Source organism: Accipiter gentilis, chromosome 17 (assembly GCF_929443795.1).
Source record: "Accipiter gentilis chromosome 17, bAccGen1.1, whole genome shotgun sequence".
Classification (NCBI taxonomy): Eukaryota; Metazoa; Chordata; class Aves; order Accipitriformes; family Accipitridae; genus Astur; species Astur gentilis.
The window spans coordinates 27,489,376-27,513,812 of record NC_064896.1 but is presented as its reverse complement, the minus strand read 5'-3'; the positions used below and the strand labels follow the sequence as shown (position 1 = coordinate 27,513,812).

The following is a 24,437-nucleotide window of genomic DNA, read 5'->3' as shown; positions in this document are numbered from 1 at the left end:
AAACTTCACTGAGATTGTTAGTCCTCTTCTGGTTACTGGTAATTGGGGGTAAGTTTAGCAGGGATTATTGCTACCAATTTTCTAAAAGAAGGATTGTGCCTAGAGATGTGCTGTCACTGGACAAAGTTAATGGTGATCTCTACTTAAGTATGAGTGATACATAAAAGAGTCTTTAGTAACTGTTGACTAGGTGCAATGCACCCAAATTCCTGTTTTCTTCTGGCTCTACCCCTTCTTGTCATCAGCCTCCTGGATTTTTTTTTTCACATGAGTAATATACCCAGAGTATTGGATTTCTTCAGTTATAACATTTTACAAATCTCATAACTAAAAATCTCCTAAGCACAAAGATGCAACATAATTAGTTTTTTCTTATTAGTTTATAGGCATTAAGCGTGATACATAATGGAGTTTCAGGAATATATCAGTCTTAAGAGAATTCATTTCCATATTGCTACTTGCTTCCAAGAATTAGTCATTTAGACTTACAGAAAACATCTGGAAATGATAACAATTTCTTTTGCCATTCCTGCTTCTTTAGCCTTTGGATATCTATAGAAAATATGTTTTGACATTTCTGTAACAATTATCAGATGTACATTTTTATTGTTAGACTTAAAAACTTAAAGCTCAAATGTTTTTTCAGCTGAACTACTTTGAAACGGGTTTATTGCCTTCCCTTTGTCTTCGGCTGTAGTTTTTGGCATGCTGTTTACAGTCCCTGTGCCTCTGTTACCTCATTCTCTAAATTGCAGTGCTATTCTGAGGAGAAATACCCCAAAGATTTAGATAGTTGTAGTGACTTTATGAATCTACAGTAATAAGCTTATCTTTTACTGCTCACAGTGATCATTTCAGTGATGATTTTCGCTTAAATTTAGACAGTTCTGTCTGAATGGCATTATTTGAGCTATAAGATTTTTAATTTTTGTGATACTTATATATGCCTACAATTAAACATTCAAATATTATTCCAAATTCCAAATTTGTGTATCATCATACACCCTTTGCTTTAATCTTCACTGAAATGAGACTGGATTTTGATAATAACTGGACAAGTCACAATTTAATTGGTATATAATTTAAAGCCACGTAATTTTCTAGTGATCTGTTCATGGCATTGTATTTCCTAAAGGTTTCAAAGTGTGTTATAAATAAAACTTTTAAAGTTTCTCTCATATTAGAGGTCTAAAATCTGAACTTTCAAAAGCGTTTTACTGTCACTTTTAAAATAAATTCTTAGTCTAGATTTGACTAAATGTTAGAAAATGAAACTTGAAAGGGTCTGGCTTGAGGTGTAGATAAAAGATTGTCAGATTTGAGAAGGAAGACCTACTTTCTGCTGCTTTTTTGAAGACTTAGTAGATGAAGACAAGACATTTAAATGCAAGTGTTAGAACTAACAAAATGAAAGCTAACGTAAAGGATAATATATATTCAAGCTGATGTGTAGTATGATCTTTTAGTGTTCTTAATGTATACATGTCCCTCCCTCTTTTTTTTTTTTTGTTTTTTTTTTTAAATTTGGAGTTGGGCAATGAAAACTTTCTTTCTTTCTCTGATAGTCTGTTAGGCTAATATACCAAGTACATAGGTTAATCATGTTCTGTTCTCCTTGGACTGAAAATGCCACATACAGATATTTTCATCGTGTAGTTTTAAGTGGGTTTGCATAGAAAGGAATCTGAAGGTTGTCATTTCAGTTCAGAAAACAAAGGTCAACTTTTCTGCAGAAAACTTTGTATTATAAATCTAATACAACATATGGGATTAATAGGGAATTTTTCATAAGATTTACTTTTCAGAGTCAAAATTAAATTCCTTGTTGGGCCTGGTTCTTTTGGAGATTTTGTAAGATGCAGCTTTCTATACTTTGCTGGGATTTCCCTAGCAGCTTCTCCTGGTTGGGTAGATACCACCTTGTTAGGTTTTGGATGTTAATTTTTATTGCAAAATGAAATTTCCTAATCCTGCCAGTCATGTTAAAAAAAAAAAAAAATTAATGTTGGGTGTTTGTTTTAATGATGTAAAAGCAAACAATTATTTCTTCTTGCATGATATTTTCCATCGTATTCATTTCACGATACTTTTGTGGGTCCTATAGCATCCTGAGTGGTTCTGGCCTTAGGCACTTTTTCCCCCTAATTTTTTGATGTGAGAGAGCGAAGAATTACTGTTCTTAAAGAATTACTGTAGGAGAAAAAACAGACTTTTGGAATTCTCCTCTATGCAGTGAAAGACTATACTAGCTTGGTCTTTTATTTCGTAATAAAAATATCTTTCTTGCTAATTCAGTCAGCAATGAAATAGTAAATACTGCGTGATTAGTACTTTTTATTGATGGATTAAAAAGGGACAAGAATTTTAGGCAATGGAGTCAACAAGGGAAAATCATCAATGATAAATATATTAGGAGAAAAATTATTATATGTATTTACCAGGAAAAATATTTCAGGATAATTCAGTTATATTCTGTATATGGTTGTACATTTATTTCCCCCTTCAGGAGTATGTGTGCAGACATGGCCCATCAGCATTAGAACTCTCTTTTGCTGTACATCCACACAAAGCATTCAACTTTTTTTTTTTCTTTTAATCTGATGCCTGAACAACTGCCATGTAATTTTTCCATGTATCGTTTTTACCCTCTTCTTCATAAAAATCACAGTCACTGAAATGGTGAAGCCAGAAGCAGCAAAGACAAATTATCTGCTACTTTTCTAATCCCTTGCTTTAATGTCTAATCTGCACCCTTTCTAAAGGTCTATCCCGACTGAAGAATCACTAATTCTGGAAATATTGATACAGAAGCAACAAGAAGACCAAGGTGTACTTTCCCCACATTTTACCTCTCCTATTGGCCATTTTGGCATCTGAGGAACTTTTAGGTAGTTCAGGATTGACCTTTTAACTTACGAACTGTATTTACACTGGCTTTTGCAAATACAACAAATGTAGCTTCACTAGCAACCAGAGTCCAAGTCAAGCACTCCCTTTACGTACACTTAACTAATTTCTTAGCCAGTAGGAAAGTGCTGCAGTGCATCTTGTAGTTTGTCTTCTTTTTTTTTCTTTTTAAACCGGTGAATTAATTTTATCTGTATATTACTTGCAAACTCAAGCTCCTACCACTGGCAGTTCAGTTTATTATTTAATTGCTGTATTTGGACATTTTCTGGTTTGTACATCTGTAGCCTACAGTAATGCAAGTGTCTTTGTGATGGACTGCAAACTTATTCTTTATTAGTCTAATATTCATTGATATCCATGTTTAGTAATCATGCTTTCAAGTGGCACATCTTTTGAATACATAGCTAGAACTGTTACTGCCTATACTTTCAGGTTTGCATATATAGCTCTTCCGTAGCACCGGTGCTTGTATTACATGGGTAACAAAATGACAGGGACATGCAGGATACATATATAAAATTACATGAACTTGTTGCTTAGATTCATTAGACTTGACTATTCTGCAGTCATAAATCTTGCCGTTGATGCAATATCTATGGGTCTTATGTTTTTGGATTTCCAGGCTTCCCACAACTGCTGAAATGCCATAGTGAGGCTGTGGTGGGAAAAAATAGGAACGGTAGCTAAAATCTAAATGCTTAAGGTATAGCCTGTAGGAGAGCCAGAGACAGTGGCTGAACCGCTGACTGAATTTCAGCCCCAAGATGTTTTGCTTCTGTGGTTTGAGGAGCAGCAGATTAGGAGCGGTATGGCGTCCTCCTCTGTGAATGAGCTGCACAAGAGAACACTTGTAAGGTTTGGAACAAGCAGTCTGAGGTTACAGTCCTGGCCCTGGGCAGGGTCCACTCCACTAGACAGACTCTGTCATGTCTTCTTTGCTCCTTTCTGAAGTCCCATTCTTCTCCTGTGCAGTTTCTGCTGCTGCTCCTGTCTTGTTTCACACTGCTTTCTCTGCTAGCCTTAGTCTAAGCTGTCTTTCATTTCCCTCATTCTGGCTTTTACATCCTATGACTTCGAATATAACTAATTAGCCTTTATTCCCAGTGGTGCCTCGATGTCAGCAAGGAGAACCCTAAGCATGTAAGAAAAACCAATTCTCTGCCTCCTGAGTGCTCGCTTCACTACATGTAGCCAGTACTCCAGGTAGGCGCAGAGTGCTTAGCTGTGGTCTGGAAATAGCACTCACGCAGACTAGAGACTTGACTGCAATTAAAAATTTAAGAGATCTTTTACTCCAGAAGTGTGTTTCCTCCTTCTCAGATCCTACTGCTCGTGGTCTAATTGCAATGTTTATTGGCTGAAATTGCGGTAATTTCAAGTAAACTTGTCAAGGGGACTACAAGCTAGCACATTCCTGGCATATGTACATGTAGCGCAGATACTAGATCTCAAATCTGTGCTCCAGAGTTTGGAACAGCGCTATTTATTCAGTAGCCTCATTCTTCTATATAGTTACAATCATTTGGGAGGCATTTTCTGTAAAACCTGATATAGGCAACCAGAACTTGACAAAATTGTCATTAGAATCCTAAAACTGTATCTTTTCAAGGCCGCCCAGTGTTTTCTCTTATCAGTTGTACTACAATAGTTCATTCTTCAAGAGTGAGGGAAGGAGAAGAATAACTGGGTGGTAATACTAAGTGCAAATAGTTTGAAATAACTCTCTGCCTTTATGGCAAAACATTTGTTCGGATGCAACAGCACAGTCCCTGTTCCACATCATTCGGAATTTGCCTGTGTGACAAGAGGTAGGAACGGGTTGGGTGCAAAGCGGCAGGAGGCCAAGAAGGCTAGGTGACATGGATCCCAAACTGCTCGTGTGCCTGCTACATGAACCAGATGAGAAGTATACACCGTGTGACAGAGGTGAAACTTCAGCCGGGGCTCTCTGGAGATCCGTATGTGCCATGTAATAGAGCTGTAAGCACTTGCGCACAAATAGAGAAGACTGGGTGCCCATACCGCTATATGCTATATATATGCGTATGTGCTATATACACAGAGTCAGTATGGGTGCTGAACTGCAATTATCTTTTAAGTAGAGACCCACCTATGCCCAACATGTATGCTGCGGTTACAAATAGATGTTTAGTCATGCATTAATCAGACATTATATTTACATTGATTTTTTTTTTTAACGATCATTAGCCCTTGAATGCAGATCAAAGTAGTCACTTTTCTGTTGCTCATCGAAATGACTAAAGTGAAGTATCTTTGACCAGTAATGGAAAGACAAGTTTTCATGAACAGTGGATTTTCATGGCAAAACAAACATGTGTTATTAACTACATTTGTGTTTTGCAACTGATACAGTCTGACTTCATTGTGTGCTTGTTACGTGAGAGGTATTTTTAATGCTTTTTCTTTTTTTTTTCCCCTTCTTATAGGCAGTAAAAGAGTGGGTTTAAAAAAAATAAAGCAGTTTTGGTTTTAGAACAGTACCACAATATATAGAAGTGATAGCTGTGCCACATTTCTAATAGCTGGGTTGAATCATATTCTTTTCCTCTAATGGCATGCGTAATTGCTCTAGGTTTTCAGGCGTCCTTCACCCGCGCTTATTTAGATTAGTGACTGATCCATTTCCATGGAAACCTGCAGCAGGGAAAAAAGTCTCTTGGTACAGTGTGGAACTGAAAGGATGTGGGCTTTGAGTCTCAGCCTATAACTTGTGTAAAATAAGACTTCTTGTTTGTGGTCATCTTCATTTGGGATTTTTGTTGTTGCTGTTCTCTAAAAAGTAAGAATTGTTTCCAGCAGCATTTTGTATAAGAAATTTAGAACACTTGTCAGATCCTACATTTCTTGAGAAGCTTCAACTTTTTTTATGTAGTTAAAATAGTATATTTTGAAATTAAGTGTCGGGGATGTTTTTCTTCATGAGGATGCAGAAGCACACAAAGCTCAAGTAAGCTGGTTAGAAACTATGGCTGAAAAGTCAAGATCCAAGAAGAGAGTTCATTTTGGAGGTATTGTGTATAGCTTTAATGAAGAATGACTGTTTTCTGAAGCGGTGGTGGGGGAAACAGAAATGTTTTATATAAAGAGAGTAGTGACCTCAGTCAGTAAAATGCTTGGAAAATATGGGTACTTTTAAAAACTTTGCACAGTACTATATTGCTTTTCTCAATATCTGGTACATTCTTAATATGTACTGCCTAACATATAATATCGCTTTAATAATCTTATTTTTAGTGCTTTCTTAGGAAAACTTTATTCTCGGCATTCTTGGAAATTTATTCTAATTTCCAGGAGTGTTTAAGATTGCAGCAGATCGTAGATTTTCAGATGTGTTCTTTTCAAGTAATTGCTCTTAATGTGTCTTCACAGTGCTGAAAGGACAAGTACCGTCTATACTTTTTAAAAAGTAGAAATATTTTCAGATTTTGCTCTTTCCAAACTGCAGTCATCCTAACTATTTTGAATACCTGTGTAGGTTCTCTAGCTGTAGGCTTTCAAACCAATGGTCAAATTACAATGTTAGATGTGGTAGTTGTTCACTTTTCGAAAATTAATTAGCCAGTGGCCTGACTGGGAAACTTGTGTTACTTAACAGCCATCAGTATGAAGGATCTCTAAGCATATCTATATATTATTTTTTATTTTATATATTATATAATGTATATTATATTCTTTGTATTATTATAATATCTAGATATAGCTGTATCTAGATATTCTGATAAAGCATCACAAGTTCACTCGATAAAGTTTTGCACTCCAGTTTCTTTAAAAGTGATGCGGAGTTCCGAAGTACTTTTGCTGTTATGATAGCTTTGTATTTTATTCCCACTCGGTAGCGTGACAAGGAAGGAGTTCCTCCTGTTGAGCAGGGAACCGTACACATCTGCATCTCCCTGTCCCACCCATATCTTCCCCTCTACCGTCCTGTGTAAACTCCGGTACAGCATTGCTTAGCAACATTCGGCTCTGCTAATCTGAGCTATTTGTTCCCTTTGACTGAAGTAATAATATTAAATTATAAGTTATTCTGAGGCCCTTACAGTAGAAGTTGCAGAGTATTCCTCTGTATGTCTGTTGGGTTTTGGTAATGGTATATTTTATCCACAGTGAAATTCAGACTGTAAAGCCCATATGCACAATCAAAGCAGAGGAAGAAAAAGATACTGAGTGACAACTCTAAACTTCTGGCTTTTGCTTGATTTGTATTTCGTGTTATCTTCTTCTTAGAAATGATCTTCATTTTATAATCTTTTAAATACCTGTCACACTATGCTTACGTGATGTTAGGGTGACTAAATTTGGACAGATTTGGGAAGAGGGTTAAGAATAAGTGCAGTCTCTATATGCAGGACAGAGCGAGAAAGTTATTTTTTGAGACATTTTTACTAATGTCTGAAATATTCCAAGAGAATCGAGCGCTTCAGCTCATTGACTTCAGCGCCCCTTGGTAAAGAAAAGGGAAATCAGTATGTTCCGCGCAGGGCAAATGAGTTCTCCATATGGCTGATCTAGCAGAAAGTATTAAAAATGCTCTCCTGGCATCCCCGTTGGCCTCTCAGGGTAGTTGGAGGCCTGTTTGATGGCAGGAAAAAGAAAACACGTGTAGTTCGACTTGATAGCTAACTGCGAACCTAACAAAGAGACATTTGAAACCACTGCGTATGTCAGGGAGTGTTACAGTGAAAAAGATTGGGAGGTTCCTTGAACTTCTTGCGTATCTCCCGTGCACGGCAGATGATGGCTTCTTACGTATTCAAAATTTTATCTATTATTGAAGTGGGAGAATTTGACAGATCGCTAACCCTGAATATAGCTGGTGAAGATTTAGACTTGAATGAGGCTTCTGTAAGGGAGGAAATTGAGGGGAAACATTTGTATCACCATTTATGATAGAAGTCCATAATAACTCTTGTTGAAACTTGCTGTACATGAAAATTAATGATTTTTGAAATTGAATAGAAGAATGGCTTTTCAGGGCCTGTTTTTCCTAACCCAGCCCAAAATAGTTCTCCATCTGTTCTTTCCACCTTAGGGTGCAGAATGACCTTTTTCAAAGCAGTTGGTTATCTTTGTGTGATTGTAAATACGTCTCAGGTAGGAATAATCTGTGTTACACAGACTAGACAACAGCTCCTGCCACACGGGCAAATGTGGAGTTCCTCCACAAACTTCTAATGGAGTTTCCCTAAATTTAAGGCAAAATCACTGAAAATTCTTATCTGCTACTCTGTAGTAATACTGAAATGAATATTTCTGTTAGATTGCAATTCAGGTTCTTGTGGCAGATTTAGAAGCACGTGAAAATGATCGATTAAAATGGTTTCTGTTGTGTCCTTTCTCATCAGAAAATAAATACCAACGCTGGCACTCTCATAACTAGAACTGACCAAAATTAGAAAGCCATTCTCATGGTTTGGTTTTGTTCTTGTTGTTCTGTAACATCTGAGGATACCTGCAATAGGGAAGGTGGCACTTACTGTCACTTCTGGAATGTTTGCAGAAAACTTTCCATGGAGATGCATCTGGCATCTTCCCAATGGTTGACTGTATTGATCCAGTTTCGTGTGGCTTTGTGTTGGCTTAAAGCTGCAGAACTTCATCTCTTTAGCAGAAGTAAACAAATTTTACTAGCAGTTAGAGAGTAGTGGTAACTATAAGAAAAATAGTATTTAATTAATGAATGAGATAGATGTCAAGTTTCAAAATATTACTTGGATTTCCTTTTTTTTTGTTGGTTTTGGGGTTGGTTTTTGTGGTGTTTTTTTTTTTTTTAGTTTTTTCTTTGAAGTATTTTTTTCCTTGGATTTTTAGATTAGGTGTGGAGCTAAAGCAGGCTTCTTCCTTGTGGGAAGATGATTTTTGTTTGCCCCTTTTTTTTTTTTTCTGTAGGGCCATAAGTAGAAATATAGATAAACTGAACACTGTGTTAGCATACCAACAATGAATCCTGCACCGTCTCAACTTTGCTCCCACCTGTAAGCATGTTGGCATGTTGTCTCTGTTTGCAGCGTAGTGGTTTGGGACTTTAAATGGTCCTTGCTGCTCACAGATGTGTATTCTTGACTTAAAATGAATGGCACCTAACAAAATACTAGAAGTTAGTGTTTGCCTAAAGTTAAGCATGTGCGGAAGCATTGCATGTTAGAGACTGCAAAATTAGCATCTACTGAGTGTGAACAATAACTCTCGCCATTAAGCAAACTATTAAGCCAAGTTTCATCTCGCTCCTGCCCTTTGTTTCAGGCCATCATTTTGGATTATGCTGCTGTTTTCAGTGAGAACACTGCAGTCATTCACTATAATATTTGCAGGAAAGAGGGAAAATATGAAATAAGGTGTTCTGATTACAAACATTTGCACCACAAATCAATTCCAAAGAACTGGAACATTAGAGCACCTGAGCTTTGCAGTTGAACAAACCATCCTGTAATATTTGCAACAGATGATATTGTCAGCAGGCAACAAATCAAGATTTCTTTGTTCTACCTAAATTGGAAAACCAAGATGCCTTTATTTACCTTTCAGGAGCAATTTGGGATCAACAATGAGAACATTTTCTATAAAGTATACGCTACGTATTACCAGTCCACAATAAAGGGTTAAGTAAAGTGCATTGAAGTTTCTTTATTTTGGACCTGGTTTTGTAAAAGCTGCATGTTTCAGCAATGATCAAAACATATGCAAATGCGATCAAAACATATGCAAATGCACCGACTCCATGCTTGGTTGCTGGAATCTCTGAGGTCTGTCACCAGCCCAGGTCAACACCCATCTCTTTACAAGCAACAAAGTCTGAAAAGCCTAACAAATCTTGGGGCAAAGAGGGAAAAAACCCGCTTCCTCTCCCAACTGGTTTCCTTTCATGATATCACCCAGACCTATGTCTGTATCTGTTCCAGACACTGAGTAATTTAATCCTCCGTTTCAACTGAGTCCATGGACACGAAGCTGCCTTGCAGCATCTGCACTAGGCTGATTAACTATTCTGCTGCAGACGGGTTGTAAATGAGGGGCAGAGGGAATGAAGGCCTGCAGATGCCCAACAGGAGAGCTCCGTAGGGAAAGATCAAGCGATCCCTACCGTGTTTTGAAAATATTTTGCAAAATGAGGGAAGAGCCATGCAAGAATAAACTCTGTTTGCTGTGCCTGCTCTGCAAACAGATCAGCAACAGTTTGCCTAACGCAGGGAAGACCTAGTTCTGAAATAAAATCTACCTTGGAGATTTGCCTCGATTTTAATGCACATACAACTTTGCTTCTTCATAAGGCGCACATGCAAGTAGATGAAGTTATATTTCCAGTCAGATGTAAACTTTAGCAACGGGATTGTATACCTAGCTGGTAAAGCCGTTAATACCGGTTTCCCCCTATTCAGCTCTGTAAGCCTTATTCAGTGTTAGAGAACAAGAAGCAAATGTTTTGGCAACTGCTTGCTGTTTTTTTCAGGTGTAAGTGAGCTTTCTGAGAAATTAAAGGGAAAACTAATGACATGGGAGACCAATGTTCTTCTATAACTGCCTCTCCAGTACATCTAACTTGCATATTTCGGTTATTAAGCTTTCTCTTGCAAACAAACTTGCTGACTCACTACATTGATCAGCCATTTCGGCATCCTTTGTGAGTAAGCTAATTCACTGTATTCCAGCTAATCTTTCTCTAAGGATGCAGGAGGGAATCAACATCAGCCTGCCTTTCTTTTTTGAAAATAGGAGTTAGCAGGGGAAAAAAAGAAAGGCAGGGGGACATCCAAGGAATTGCTATTCCAGTCAAGGAGGTGTCCTTGAGACATTTTTATGCGTATTCTCAAATCTGAAAAACTTCAAAAACCACCTAAGATTTGCTGTTTCTCAGCTTTAACTGAAAGAAAAATTGGCTGAGAGCACCACATTGACCGAACACTTGGATTTAAAAAAAAAAAATTATCTACAAGCTTAAAAAGAAGAAAAGTGAATTATGAATTACAGGTTTTCATTAATTTACAATTTATGCTGCCTTCATTATATATTTCTTTTTTCTTGATCCTCATAGGTTATCCCTTCTAATGAAGTGGCAATGTTACTTCTTCAGATGTGCAAAGATATGAAAAAGATAATTGTAGTTTCTTCTGAATTCTTGGGTGGTACATTCTGCAGATTTCAGTTTTATGAGTTTCAATACCCCTTTAACAGAAGCGGGCTGTACTTGCATGTATTGCCTACAAATCTTATGAACTCTTCACTTATAAGAATATTCTTTATTCAAAAATGATACATACCACTGTTCAGGAGGGAGGAAATCCTGGTCCAGATTTTAAAGACAGCACACAGGAGGAGCTACTGCTCTGATCCTGTCAATGCAACAACTTCTGTTCTTAAAAAGCAAGGATCCTATGATCAAATAGATAGAGACAATTTCCATCTGTGTGTCTTGATCACATTTTTACATATTTTTTTACAGATGTTTAGAATCCAAGATCCTACTCTGCTTGATTTGGAGGAGGATCCCTGAACTTAATCTTTTCTTTGGCTCAAATGACTGCTCAAAGAAAGAAATATGAAATATTATGTAAAGCAATTGTATCATAGGCCTGAAAAATCTTCCTACGTATCAAAATTTTAACATACCATGTTCCATGGAAAATCCCAGTTTTGATGAATCTCCTTTTTCTAAGGAGGAAAAGGAATAAGTAAAGTAGCTTATTGAGACTTCACAGTATGTGGTATGAAGAAGATATTATTTTTTTCTTTTAATTTGATTCTTTTCTGGAGCAAAGTTCATAGTGTACCTGTTATCAAGAAAATCACTTGTTACTCAAAAGCAAAATGCGTACTGAACTAGTAATGAGTTAAATCAGTAAAAATCTGAAAGTTATGCTTACAACACACAGAAAGGAAGGAATAGGGTGAGTCTTCCGTGACAAAATGCTTCTGGCTTCCTAAATGTGACGTTTATTTCCTTAATACGTTGTTTCACACATACTTTATATTACGTTATCGTCTAATTCAAAGCTTTACAAAACTTTAGTTATGCTGTGATTTGGTAGTAACACTGTGGGGTCAATTTGTAGTCTGTGGCCTTTGTGTGAAGACAGTTATGTCTGTCTTTTGTTATCTGGTCACGTAAAATAGCAGGTTTTTGAAAAGCACATAATATAGTATTGGTTATCCCACCACAGCATGGACCTGTGATGCAACGATGTGCTTAGTTCATTTAATAGATGGTAAAAACAGGTGCTAAATAAGTTTTAGGATAAGAACATCCACTGTAAGTTATTTTTTTAAAAACATGGTTTTGCTAACAAACCTGCTACCTCTTTTTGCTTGTCGCTTCCTCTACAACAGAGATAATTTGGCATCATTTAGTATGGCAAATATTTTGAATGCACATGTACTGGGGATAGAAAAATGAATGCTCTTAGTGATGTTTTCAATCCCATATACTTTTTCTCCTTTTTTTTTTTTTTTTGTAGGGTCAAAATATTTTGTGATACTATTGGATAAATTTTAGGAAAGGCTCATAAGATAGGTGCACTGTCTTGTTGCAAAATAAGTAGATAGATAACAGCTAGCACAAGTGCACTTGAATTGTGAACTTCCATTAACTCTCTGTATTATCTGTGTACCTGGTAGTAACAAAAATTTTAGACTGCTTTCCTTAGCTTTGAATACCTTCTGGTCTAACCCTCAACATAAATAGTTGTGAAAGCATTTTTTCCACAGGAAGGAGAAGATACACGGTGAAAGCCTTAGCCTCCGACAACTGTTGGGTATTGCTTTCCATCAGACACATGCAGAGTGCTGTACCTGAAGCTCTTTTGGCAACGAACGCCTGTAACTATCTATTGCATTAGTGAAACATCTCTCAGAGATGTCACTGGGGAAGAGGGAAGAAAGAAAAGCTTCATGTTTTGGGATGGTGCTAAACTGTTGAATTTACTGTGCCCAAAGCTGAAGACCAAAGGGAAGGACTCTGCCTCTGCCTTTTGGATGGTTTTTTAATTTATTTTCTTATGTTTGGGTTGAAAAAGCATTTCCTAGTGTGCAGACTTAATTCTTCCTGCTGGAAATTGGCTTAGAACAGACTGAAACCATTTCTTAAATTCTGCTAGCATAACAAGTGCGATAACTAGGTTGGAGTAGCAGAATACCCTGACTTTACCTTTAACAGTCAGTGATATTTGGAGGGTATCTGCTGCTCTGTGTCATCTCTCCAATATCACACATAAATCAGGCTGCTACACTTTTATTTCCTTTGTTCATCCTGTGGACATGTCGATCACTCTAAACCCTTCCCAGAGTGCTGGCAAGCAGTCTCACAACATCCCCACTGGCAGAGCAACCCCTCGCAGTTTCCTAGGAAACACGGCCGCCAAAATGCCCTGTGAAGAGCAGCAGGAAGAATAAAAGGAATGAAGACAGTTGCTTTGGGATTTCTTCCCCCCCAGTTCTTTACTCTTCCAAACAATATCAAATGTGTAAGCAATCTACTACAAATAATAGTGTCAGTGTGGTAATCGGGTTGTCTGTTCTAACATGGCTACAATAGTTATGTGCTAATCACTGGAGAAATAGAGCAAGAATGGCACTATCTGTCTTTGTGAATTAGAGTCCAGATTTTATTTCTTGCTTTTCATGTCAGTGATTTTTCAGCTTTTGATACTGTCTGCAGGCACTGTTGGAGTCCTGTGGTCAGTTATGAGACTAACACGCTGAAGCTACAGGGAGGTCATATACATATTTCTCGGTTGAGGAGAACCATCACTCCTCCTAAGGTGGAAGAAGAAAAGGAGAAAATGCTTTTCACCTGCACCTTCTCAACGTTCACCTTTCTTCAAACCCTATTAATTATATCCTGGAATGGCAGGGTTTGCTTACTGAAATGTCTGCAATAATAAATTATTCTAATAAAGAAACAGCTAGGGTTTTATTATTTGTATCACTGCTATTGCACAGTGCAAATAGCTTATTTCCACTGCGACTCCATTGGCTTCAGTGGAGAGCGGACCAGGAAAAAACTTGCCGCATTATTTTGTACCTTGCAGACTCTTCTATGGCTCTCATCATACTAGGACTCACGTTGCTCCTTGATGGCATATTAATTGATGTGAATAAAACCTCTCGGGTGGTTTTGGGTGTTGGGGTATTTTTTTTTGTTTGTTTTCTTTTTTAGCAGAAAGTGGGGAGCTTTATGGTGATGTGTTCTTATGGAAAATAGTTTCCGTAACTGTAGATGGAGCCTTCCTTTTCACATAAATGGTTTTTAGTCTGTGAACAGCAATGCGGTACTGTGAGAACTGAGTTGTTAGCTGTGCCCTTTATCCTGGTGCTTCATGCCCAGGTATGTTTTGTTGCTGTAACCTAGAGATGGTTGAAGGACTGTAGAGAGAAAGTCTTCTAACCAACTACAGTTATTGGGGAAAAATACAGTGGAGTAACTCTGGTAAAATATGGGCATTTCAAGAAATCTAGAAACTTCAAATGATATACCAGTGTTCCTTTTTTCTGTCAGTAAAGGAAACTATACCATTTTTGCAAACACTCGTGTTTTGTTCTACCTCCTAGAATAACTTTTGAACTGATCCGATTTGATGCAATGACTTTTAATCTGTGGTGGCAGATGTTCTTCTCAGTAATAAAGCAGTAATATATGCACTGCTAAATAATGTTTTTCTAGACCTTCTTGTCTGTATCTTCTTGCTAGTCTTTCTGATCTGTCTGCAATGACGTTTAAAAAGAAATCCTCAAAGGATTCTGCAGGCGTGGACTCCGTAAATGATGATAGGGTTACTAGTCTTAGGTACTCCTAACTTGCTCCAAAGCACTCTGATTAAAAGTGCTGGTCTTCAGAAAACCTGGGGACATCAGAATGGGGTAAAAATCCAGTGAAACCTGGAACTAACCCCTTGGTGCTATTATACCTATATTAGTGCTATTTTGCTATATACGGCTTGAATTCAGAAGAGCATTTGTTAAACAATTGCCTACAGGTTCTTTGTAGTCTTTAGTCAAATTAGAGAATTGAACCTCTTTTTTTTCCCCCAGTATTCAGTTCATTATGATGGCAGATTTCTGATCCTTCCCCTCACTTTTGGATGTCTGTACTTAGGCTGCGTAATAGGACAGACTGGAACCTGAGTCAGAGGTTAGGGAAAGAGGGTAATTAAAGAACTCACACAGCAACCTGGGAAACATACCACTTAGCCTTGAGTTCAGGGATTTGTAAGGCTAATGGTTTCCCAAATGATCCCTGTGAATACGATTGCACACAAAGAAGTGGGGGAAAGTAGAGGGGTGGGAGGGACAGGGAGCAGATACAAGCTGCAGCTGAAGAATGCTGGCTTTGCAATACCAAGTAGCTGAACAAAGCTATCTGTCTTACTGTGCCTTTCCGTTCCTCCCACCCACTTTGTATTCGTTAATAGCACTGAAATATCATGCTATAGAAAACAGTTTCTGCAGAAGAAACAGCTGGCTCCTTAAGGCTCAAGCAGTGGCTTTAAGATTTCCAAAATATTCTTCATCATACTTTGTTCTTTTAATTATTTATAAGTGACTTCTGGAAACAGACCAGTGGTAAACTCTAAGTGGAATCCAGGTTTATGTTTTTCTGTGTTTCTTCTGATTATGTGTCTTGATATTAATCTGATTTTTAGGATAGTGTGAAAAAGAATGGTGCTTGATGGGGAATAAATAGACTGCAACTCATGCAGGTCACTTTATTCCGCATCACAGCAGGGCATTGGATTTTGAAGCTAAACTTGTAAACTTAGCGACAAAGGCATGACCCACAAAATTCACTGAACCCCTTACAGCCCACTAAGAGGTGCACTCATACGGTGAGCTACTTCAGAGCCAAATCTCTTGGAGCAGATGTCATGTAGCCTTGGGTACCACTGCTGCTCGCTACACTTACAGGTCTTTCTCCGTGAAAGGCAACACGGTGTCCTCCAGCCCTGCAGCCAACGTGCCGGCTGGCTGAGCTTTGGTTGCGTCTGGGTAGGTGCTAGGTGAGTCCTGGAGCAAGTTCTCTCTTTTTGGGGTGTTCCAGAAAGGCAAGGGGGTAAGGGCAATAGGAGCTGGAACCTGGGGTAAAGGTAAGGCCTCTTTGACAGAAAATATAGGTTGTAGGTGAGTGACAAAGGGTTAAAATAAGCCTATAGAAAACTATCAAGTAAGATTCATAATACAATAGAGATTTTCTTCCTCTTTGGCCATCCTGTAGGAAGGAGGCTGGCTAGTCTCCCTTTTATAATTTTCTATAAAAGTATATATTTCTATTTTTTCTTCGTACTGCTTTTCTTGTATCTTGCACACTGGTGCACCGCTATGAAGAAATAACTTGCTTACTCTTAGGCAGCCTCAACCTGCACATATATTTTCAGCCATAATTCCTCTGTATTATGTATGTATTTGTATTTATGTCTCCAGCTGGTGGCGTGATCCGGTTATGTGTCAGCTGTACTGGTTAAAGCAAGGAGAGATGCATTTTGTCAACCCTTCTTCCCAAAGTCTGTCTCCCAGTACTTTCTTCTGCAATGTGCTCCTTGGCCATGTTTAAAGCCTGTCATCCTGCACTGATAAATTTTTTCTCTCCGCAGACTAGCACTTGGTCATCTGACAGCACTACCTCTCACGGTAATTTTTAACATCCTTAAAAGTTGTGACATAGAGCTGGTGTACCTTGAGGGCTACGTCTAGCTTGGAGATCTAATAAAATCTGTTTGGATGGAGTCAGGCTGTCCTTCAATGAAAAATTCCTCAGCCATGCAGATGAGAATTTCATGGTCACAAGCTAAACCAGAAACTTTTCAATTTGATTTTTGATGTCTGTTAGCCTAACTTAATGTGATTGCATTCGAGGACCAAGTTGTATTTAGGCAAGACTTTTTCCTGTCTCAAAAACTACAGTTTCTGCGTAAGTATCTTCCCTTGAACAAAGAAGCCATTTAAAAAGGGCTGCGCTGAAGATACTCATCTGAGGAAAAATGAATACACTAAAATATTATTGTGGTAAAAGCTGAGTAAGATGCAGAAAATTGATACATTTGAACAACAATTATTGTATTACTTAAAGCTACCCAAGAAGGTTCCTTACTCTCTTTTTTTGTTGAAGTTTTACTTTATTTGAATGCCTCTTTGGAACTAAGCTTCTGTGTGTTTTCCTGTCATTCTGAAGAAGAATGTGACAATGAATTACCTACCTTCTCTACAATCCTTTTGTCCTTCCCTACAAGTGTGTTTTTTATATATGCATATATATATATATCTCACACATATAGTGATAGCCTTTCAATAACAGCCTTTTAGATTATGCTCTTTGCTGTGCAAACTGAAGCAACCAAATGTTGGAATAGATTCTGCATCTTTCCCACATCCTTGATTTCGTGGTGCTCCTGTAGGTGCCCATTGAAAGAATAAATGAGTGAGCATCTTTCCAATCCTAGAGGAAGAGAGATGTTTAGCTCTGTTGCCTGTTGTCCTACAGATATGGTTCTGAACTAAGTACTGTAACTGTTGTACCCATATTAAACCAGTTGGTGTATTGTAGAAATACTTGTGAACATAATGTTCATAGCCCTAGCGGTTGATTTAATGCTGCAACCACTAGATGTGGAACTGCTTCAGTGGGTTAGATTTTTTTTTTCTGAAGAAAAGGCATAAATATAAAATGTTAATGTATTTGTGGTTTTAAATGCCTTTTTAGTAGACATATTGTTGTATCTTATTCCTTTGTTCTTCATGTTTCCCAAATATGGGATTTCTTTTTTTTTTATCACCCCATAACCCCCAGTTGTTTGGATTGTTTGCTTTTGCTATATAATGGTAGTACAAGTTTCATGGTGCTGTTTCCTGTGGGAACTGATTGATGGCAATGAATGTGGGCAGCTACTTTTCCCCATACCCCATTCTCCATATGCCTAATAAAATTACAGAAATAGCTCTAGTTTTGTGTGCGTGCGTGCGTGTGTTTAAACAAAAAATACCGTGTTGCATGCCAAAAGAACAACAACCTTTCTGAAAATTGTTGCTGGTTTTTCTTCTTTCTTTCTTCTTGTATTTTGCCTGTTTGTCCAAGCTATAAAAGAACCAAAAATTGGCCTTGAAAGGTTTTGCCACTGAGAATGGGGGTGGAACTTTAAACTTGTGAATGATATGATACGTGATCTACAAGAAGTTCTTCTTATTCACTTGATGTGTACGATAAGACAAAAGAATGTCTCAACTCCAAAGTCAATTTTTTTTTTTTTTTTTTTTTCAAAATTACTTGAAACCATGTTTATTCACTGTAAGGGTACGTAAGGAAATACTTTTTTACTGTGAGGGTGACCGAGCACTGGAATAGCTTGCCCCGAGGGGTTGTGGACTCTCCTCCTTAGGGATATTCAAAAGCTGTCTGGACACTGTCCTGGACAACCGGCTATGGGTGGCCCTGCTTAAACTGGGGGTTGGACAAGTTGACCTCCAGAGGTCCCTTCCGACCTCAACCATTCTGTGATTCTATGAAGTACTGTAAGTTTTCTTTTATCGATGTATAGCAGAAAATCCGCTTTAAAATTGCAAATTAAACCAGCACTTGATTAAGAAATACAGGAGTCTTATTAAAAATTCTCTTTTCTTTGTGCAGAAACACGAACAGATAGAACAAAGAAACTGTTTAGACACTACACAGTTGGATCCTATGACAGCTTTGATGCTTCAAGGTAAGAATTTTTCTTTTTGGTCGCAATCTGTTTACAAAACCTTTCTGGGTTTCATTTAATTGTTACTTTTGGTTTAGACTTTTGAGGGGAAGAGGGAAGCAGATTACTAAACAGAGCTTCTCAAGATACCATTCTACATCTAAATTGTTTTTTATCACAACTTACTTTTTTCATATGGGATGGGTCTTCAAAAATAGTGAGTGATGAAGTAATGAGTATCGCTATTTTGTTTTCATGAGTGGTGAAAGAGATCAGCATTTCACAGAAGCAGTGTGTTCCAGCTGCTTCTACAGTCAAGGACCACTTAAGTTGTTGGATACTTCACAAGATCAGGCCTTCTATATCTGTTCACAGAATCATACTTGCTGACAAGAAAACCGAAATAACATTTTGTGATTTGTTGTTCTGAACTGTGTCTTAGATCCTAAGTAGAAATTAGGCTGTTAGAAATGAGGAATTTAGAAATTAGAAATGATATTATTTATTTGTGGTTCTGCTGAGTATTCAGGATTTTTAAGCAGGTTTTTCTCCCACATGCGTATACATTGGACATACAGCCAATTTCTGGTCGAAAGAATGATTTTTAAAGCGCAGAACCTCAGTTAGCTGTTGGTCTCTTCTTGAGAAAATTGTGGTGGCATACCGGAATCATTACACTTTTCTCCTCACTGTTTAATTACAGCTTGGGGTTTTTTTTAGTTTTCAAGAAAAACACCTTTTTTGTAGGAGAAGAATTCTGAAATGTGTAAAGTAATGATGGCAGAGTTTCATGTAGCACACTATTTTTTTTTTTTTTAAAAAGGAAAGAAGATGTGGTAACTGTTGTTTTTATTATGCGATCTTAATCCTTGTTCTAAGGGTCACGCACAGTTTCTATGCCAGTTAAACAAGTTGGGGAGGGAGGATGGAATTCAAGTCAGCTGAAGTAGTTTGGATACCCAAGATATCCTTCGGTGCTCCTGATGGTCGGTGTGCGGAGCTCTGAAAGGCAGGGGGCTGCCGGTTGTCTGCTGCATACAGCCTATAAATATTGGGAAAATATGTATATCTGCAGTATCTTGAGCTGTGATTTGAAAGAGTGATGCAATGTTGGATGAAGAGGGAAGGTTTGGTGACATGGTAGGAGGAAGCAAAGGCTTGTGGGTTGGCTACAACGGTCCTGTCTTGGAGGCTCTGATCTTCTGTTAGTGTGTGCGGTGTGCTACAGGGCATCAACTCTTCCTGCTGGGACTTAGGAACTGAGAAACCGCATTTCAACATCTTGCGTATTCCCCTTCCGTGATCAGCCAAGCTACTGGAGCTTCGCACTGTTGGACAACGATGTGATTGACTGCGGAGTCTGTAATAATGATAAAGTTGTCAAGAGAAGCTGTTAGCCTGTATTATGAAACACATAACTGTTCTGCAGAGCAAGCTCACTGGTTACCGGTTACATTTTCCAGTGAGAGGAGTTGGCTTTTTGCAAGATTCTTTGAGTGATCGTTATTCTATACAATTCATAGCCTTGTCTATATTTCAGTGTTAATGGATAGGGTTGTTTCTGTAAAGCTAGAAGCTGTGGCTCCAGCATGTGGCCTCAGAGATACCAAATAATCCTACTTGGAAACCAGAAAAAAACCAGAAAAAACACGGCTACTTTCTAACTTAGAAAATGTCAGTTCCATCAAAACTTTTCTTTTTTTTTTTTTTTTTTTTTTTTCTTTTGGAGTGGGTGGAGCTATTGATTCTAAAGCATTTGGATTTTTTGTTGTCCTTTTCCCGAGAAAGTTCAGGTCCATTCTTGGGAGAGAACAATGCCATTTGCCTTTCTGAAGTAGGCAGTACTTTAAAGAGGTTATTTTGAAAGCAGGAGGCCAAAAGCCATATTCAGACCAAGGGCTTGAACCTCATCTCCGTGGTGCTCAAGTATGACTTTTAACCAGTGAGCTGTTGGGGATGAATGGATTATACTCTCTGCTTTTGGGAAGTCACAGAAAGTGTGTGACGTGTTTGGGGGGTTGAGAGGAGGTTGTTAGTTTATTTTTGGATTGGTTTTGGTTTGGTTTTTTTCCTCTTAAGGTATTGGGCTTGCGCAGTGCAACAGCAAAGCTCTCAAAAATTTACATTACCTGATTCAGGACTACAGCTGAGCAGGAGAGTTTATCAAATAAAATGATAGTTTTTGTACAGCCTTATTATTGAGATTCTAGATATGAACTATGTCTGCAATTGTTGCTGATTCTGGCATCAGTATCTATTGTCTGAGCAGTAAGAGGGAAAGCAACAGAGTTCTCTTGGCAGCTTCTGAGGAAAGCAAAGTTTTGAAGAAAACTCAAGGATAGTTTCCACAGAGAATCTGAAACCCAATGGACCCATTTTGAAGAGTAATAGTGAAAATCGAGAGGGAAAGATCGGAGAGGAAATACAGTGGAAAGGTAGATTTGCTTAACATGCTTTTAAGTAGAGAAAAGTATGGTAATTTTAGAATTTGTGTAAAATAACACTAGGAAAACTAAAAAAAAAATATTTTTGGTGTCCACTAGTTAGCTGCTGAAAAAGAAAAAACATGTTTCTCTGAGGCACATATAATAACTTACTGTAATGATGTATTTACAGAGAACGTACACCATGATGAAAGGTAAACTTCCTTTTTCATCTGTTACAAAAATGACATGTAGTGAAACATCGTTGTGATACTTTTTTCCTAAACAAAATAGAGTTCGAGGACGTGCTGCCCTAAAACTGCAGTGGCACAAAAAGTTGTGTTTCAGATACTTGACCGAGGCTGCAAATCAGCTTTTTGCACATCTAAATGGTAATTTTACTGGTGCTTACGTATTGCTGCTAAAGAAAAAGAATTTGCATTTAAGAACCTGACTGGAGTTTACTATGTCGTGTTAGTACGTACAGATTTAATTCCTGGCATGGGCTTCCTCAGGGTGGTGGAATTGTTAAAAGAGGCAAACAAGATGTCAAACTACCAGCAGTTCTCGATATTTCCAAATTTCTACTGCTTTGTTTACTTTCTCTGTTATCATTTCCTACCAAAGTAGGGGAAGAATTTAGTAAACCAGATTTAACTACTTGCAGCTAAGTTTTAGTAAACATTTGTCAGAAGGCAATTGTGCCTGTGTACTAAGAAGAGCTTTGAAACCAAAGTACTAACAAAGCCTATCCAGTTCCTTTCTGGAGATGATGTGGAGGAGTGAGGGGAAGTGTTTGCTCCCTTCTCTTTTTCCCTCCCGCTCCCAAAGGGCAAAAATTGCTGAGCAGAAACACTCTGTTCAGAAATCTATATTAATGGGCTTATTCACATGCAGGAAAACACATTGTACATGGCATTTTTCATCTTTAGGAAAATGTGCAGCTTGAGTAATGGAGGTTCATTAAATCCTATTTCAGCTTTGCATAAGAGATCAGTTATCCATACATTAATACTTCAGGAAAATGGGTACTGTACTTACTAATACGTAGAAAGGCAGTGAGACTGGCTTGCCAGTACAAATAGTCATTAAATATCATACAAATATAATATTTGAAACTACCAGGTCTAATGTATTATCTGCTTTAAATGCTGATGGGATACATTAATTCTGTTACGCAAAAATGATGTTGTCTCTTGCAGCTGTCACGCGCTGCTACTGCTGACATTCCTTTACATGGATTCCTTTCCTGTTTTATTAAAACCTTTTAAGAACTAATTACTTTCAATCATTTTCCTTTAATCTGATGCAGATGGACAAACGGCGACAGAAGGGTAGGCTTTGTTGCGATGGCATACATGTGAGAGAGGGCCAAGTTTCTTATGCTAGCAGGAGCTCTTATTGGACAAACCGGAGTAAATACGTGTCCCTGGACGTTTGTCCTGGGCTGCAGCTCTGGAGGCTGGGGTGGCAAGTGGGACCAGCAAAGTTTCCTTCTGCCTCCCCAGGTGGAGCAGGCAGGCAGCACCCGTGGTGTCAGAGCCCAGGAAGCGCCATGGCCCGAGGCTGTACTTGCTCGACGTGCCTTGGAGCCACCAAGGGGAGCAGAAAGCAGGCACAGAAGAATCACAGAATCATAGAATAGAATCATCGGATAGTTTGGGTTGGAAGGGACCTTTAGAGGTCATCTAGTGCAACCCCCTGCAACGAGCAGGGACATCTTCTACCAGATCAGGTCGCTCAGAGCCCCGTCCCACCTGACCTGGAATGTCTCCAGGGATGGGGCATCCACCACCTCTCCAGGCAACCTGCTCCAGCGTTTCACCACCCTCATTGTAAAACATTTCTTCCTTCCATCTAGCCTGAATCTACCCTCTTTTAGTTTAAAACCATTACCCCTTGTCCTAAAGAGAAGATATACCAACGAAAGTTTCGAGGAGATGATGTAAAACTGCTTCGACATGTCTCTGGAGTTTTGCATCTTCCCTGTATTTGTGGTCGGCAGTGGTCAAGACAACCATGGGACATTCCTTCTGAGAGCTGGGGCAGGGGCGGATCCCATGGAGTATGTTAGGAAAAATGTTTGTTTGGGTCGGTGTCGTCTAGGCTGGATGGGTAATATTGTGACCAGCAAAGCAAAAGCTTCCAAAGTATTATAAATATTCTTCAGAAGTCTAGTTAAAGTTCACTACTTTTAATTCAAAGAAAATTATTTATAGGCCTTAAATCAGTTATTTCATCAAGGTCGAATTCCAGTTTATTAACAGAAATTCTTGCTAAGGCATAGAATGGATGTTGGAATTTTAAAGAATTCTTTATTTTTCAAAAAAATTAAAAATAAAGTAAACCTTTAGAAATGATTAATTTTTATCTGCTTTTTAACTGATGTGAGAGAATTGATTAGTTCTCTAAAGATAGGACAGTGAATTGTTCAGTCAGGAAAATCAGAGAAGACAAAATTAAGTTACCACATTAAAATATGTGAAATTAATTAGTTGTTTAATTTCAAATGTGAAATGTTAGCACCTTTTTAAATGTGATGTGACTGATGATAAAGTGGTAACTTAGTTTTCATACTCTGGAGACATAAATTATATGAGCAATTTTGGTCCTGTGTAAAGATTATAAACTTGATTTGGTGGAAAACATGATCCAGTTGCCTTAATGGATTTGGAAACTTTAGAACACAGCAGTGAAAACTTTTACTACTGCGTTAATTGCACCATCTCCCTCCCACCCCCAACAGAAAAGTGAAATAGCAAAAGTCAACAGCATAACTGAATGCCGGTTTCAATGCTGTTATGAAGGATGCGATATAAATGTAAGATTTCCTGCCTGTTCTGTCTTCCCTTTCTTCACAGTTGACTTTCACGTCTTTTTTCCTTTTTTTTTTCCTCACCACTTTAACTGGTACTAATCACTGCATGGGAGAAGCTTTCTTGGTGCCTCTTCTTGACATCCTATGGCTACAGCAGTATTAAGAAGCTCACGGGAGAGGATGTAATAATAAATAACCTTTTTCAAAGGCTTTTTGCCACAAAGTTAATGATGGGACCAAATTGATTTGCCTTCTGGTTTTAGTTCTGTTTTTCTGGATGAAGAAAAAGAGGTAAATTGGATTGAGTAGTCTGGGAGGTATGTGTAAGAAAGCTTAATTAAAAGCTTAATTCATTAACCCTAGTGTCCCTACTTGGAGTCAGGTGGCAGCATCCGTGTCTCACGAGCGTAGAAGCTGACAGAAGCAACTCTTCAAAAGCCAATTTACATACAAACACCTAACAAAAATGAGAGATGAGAGATTCTTCTCAGCTGTATTTCCCAGCATTTTTCTGTTGATGTTGTCATCTGCACTGTCGGATAGAGCGGTATAAGCTTTAATCCTAGAGAGCTCAGAGAGACTCTGGCACAGCTGAAGCTGTCTACC

General features: G+C 38.2%; 1 protein-coding gene across 7 annotated transcripts in view; it reads left to right on the top strand.

Annotated features, from left to right (window-relative positions):
* Window positions 1-24,437, top strand: part of SHANK2 (SH3 and multiple ankyrin repeat domains 2) — a 363,833-nt gene that overhangs the window by 181,985 nt on the left and 157,411 nt on the right. For all 7 annotated transcript variants that reach the window (XM_049821258.1, XM_049821256.1, XM_049821257.1 and 4 more), the window contains one exon: window positions 18,536-18,611. In XM_049821258.1, the coding sequence (XP_049677215.1) occupies window positions 18,536-18,611 (76 nt within the window). The remainder of the gene's footprint in view (window positions 1-18,535; window positions 18,612-24,437) is intronic.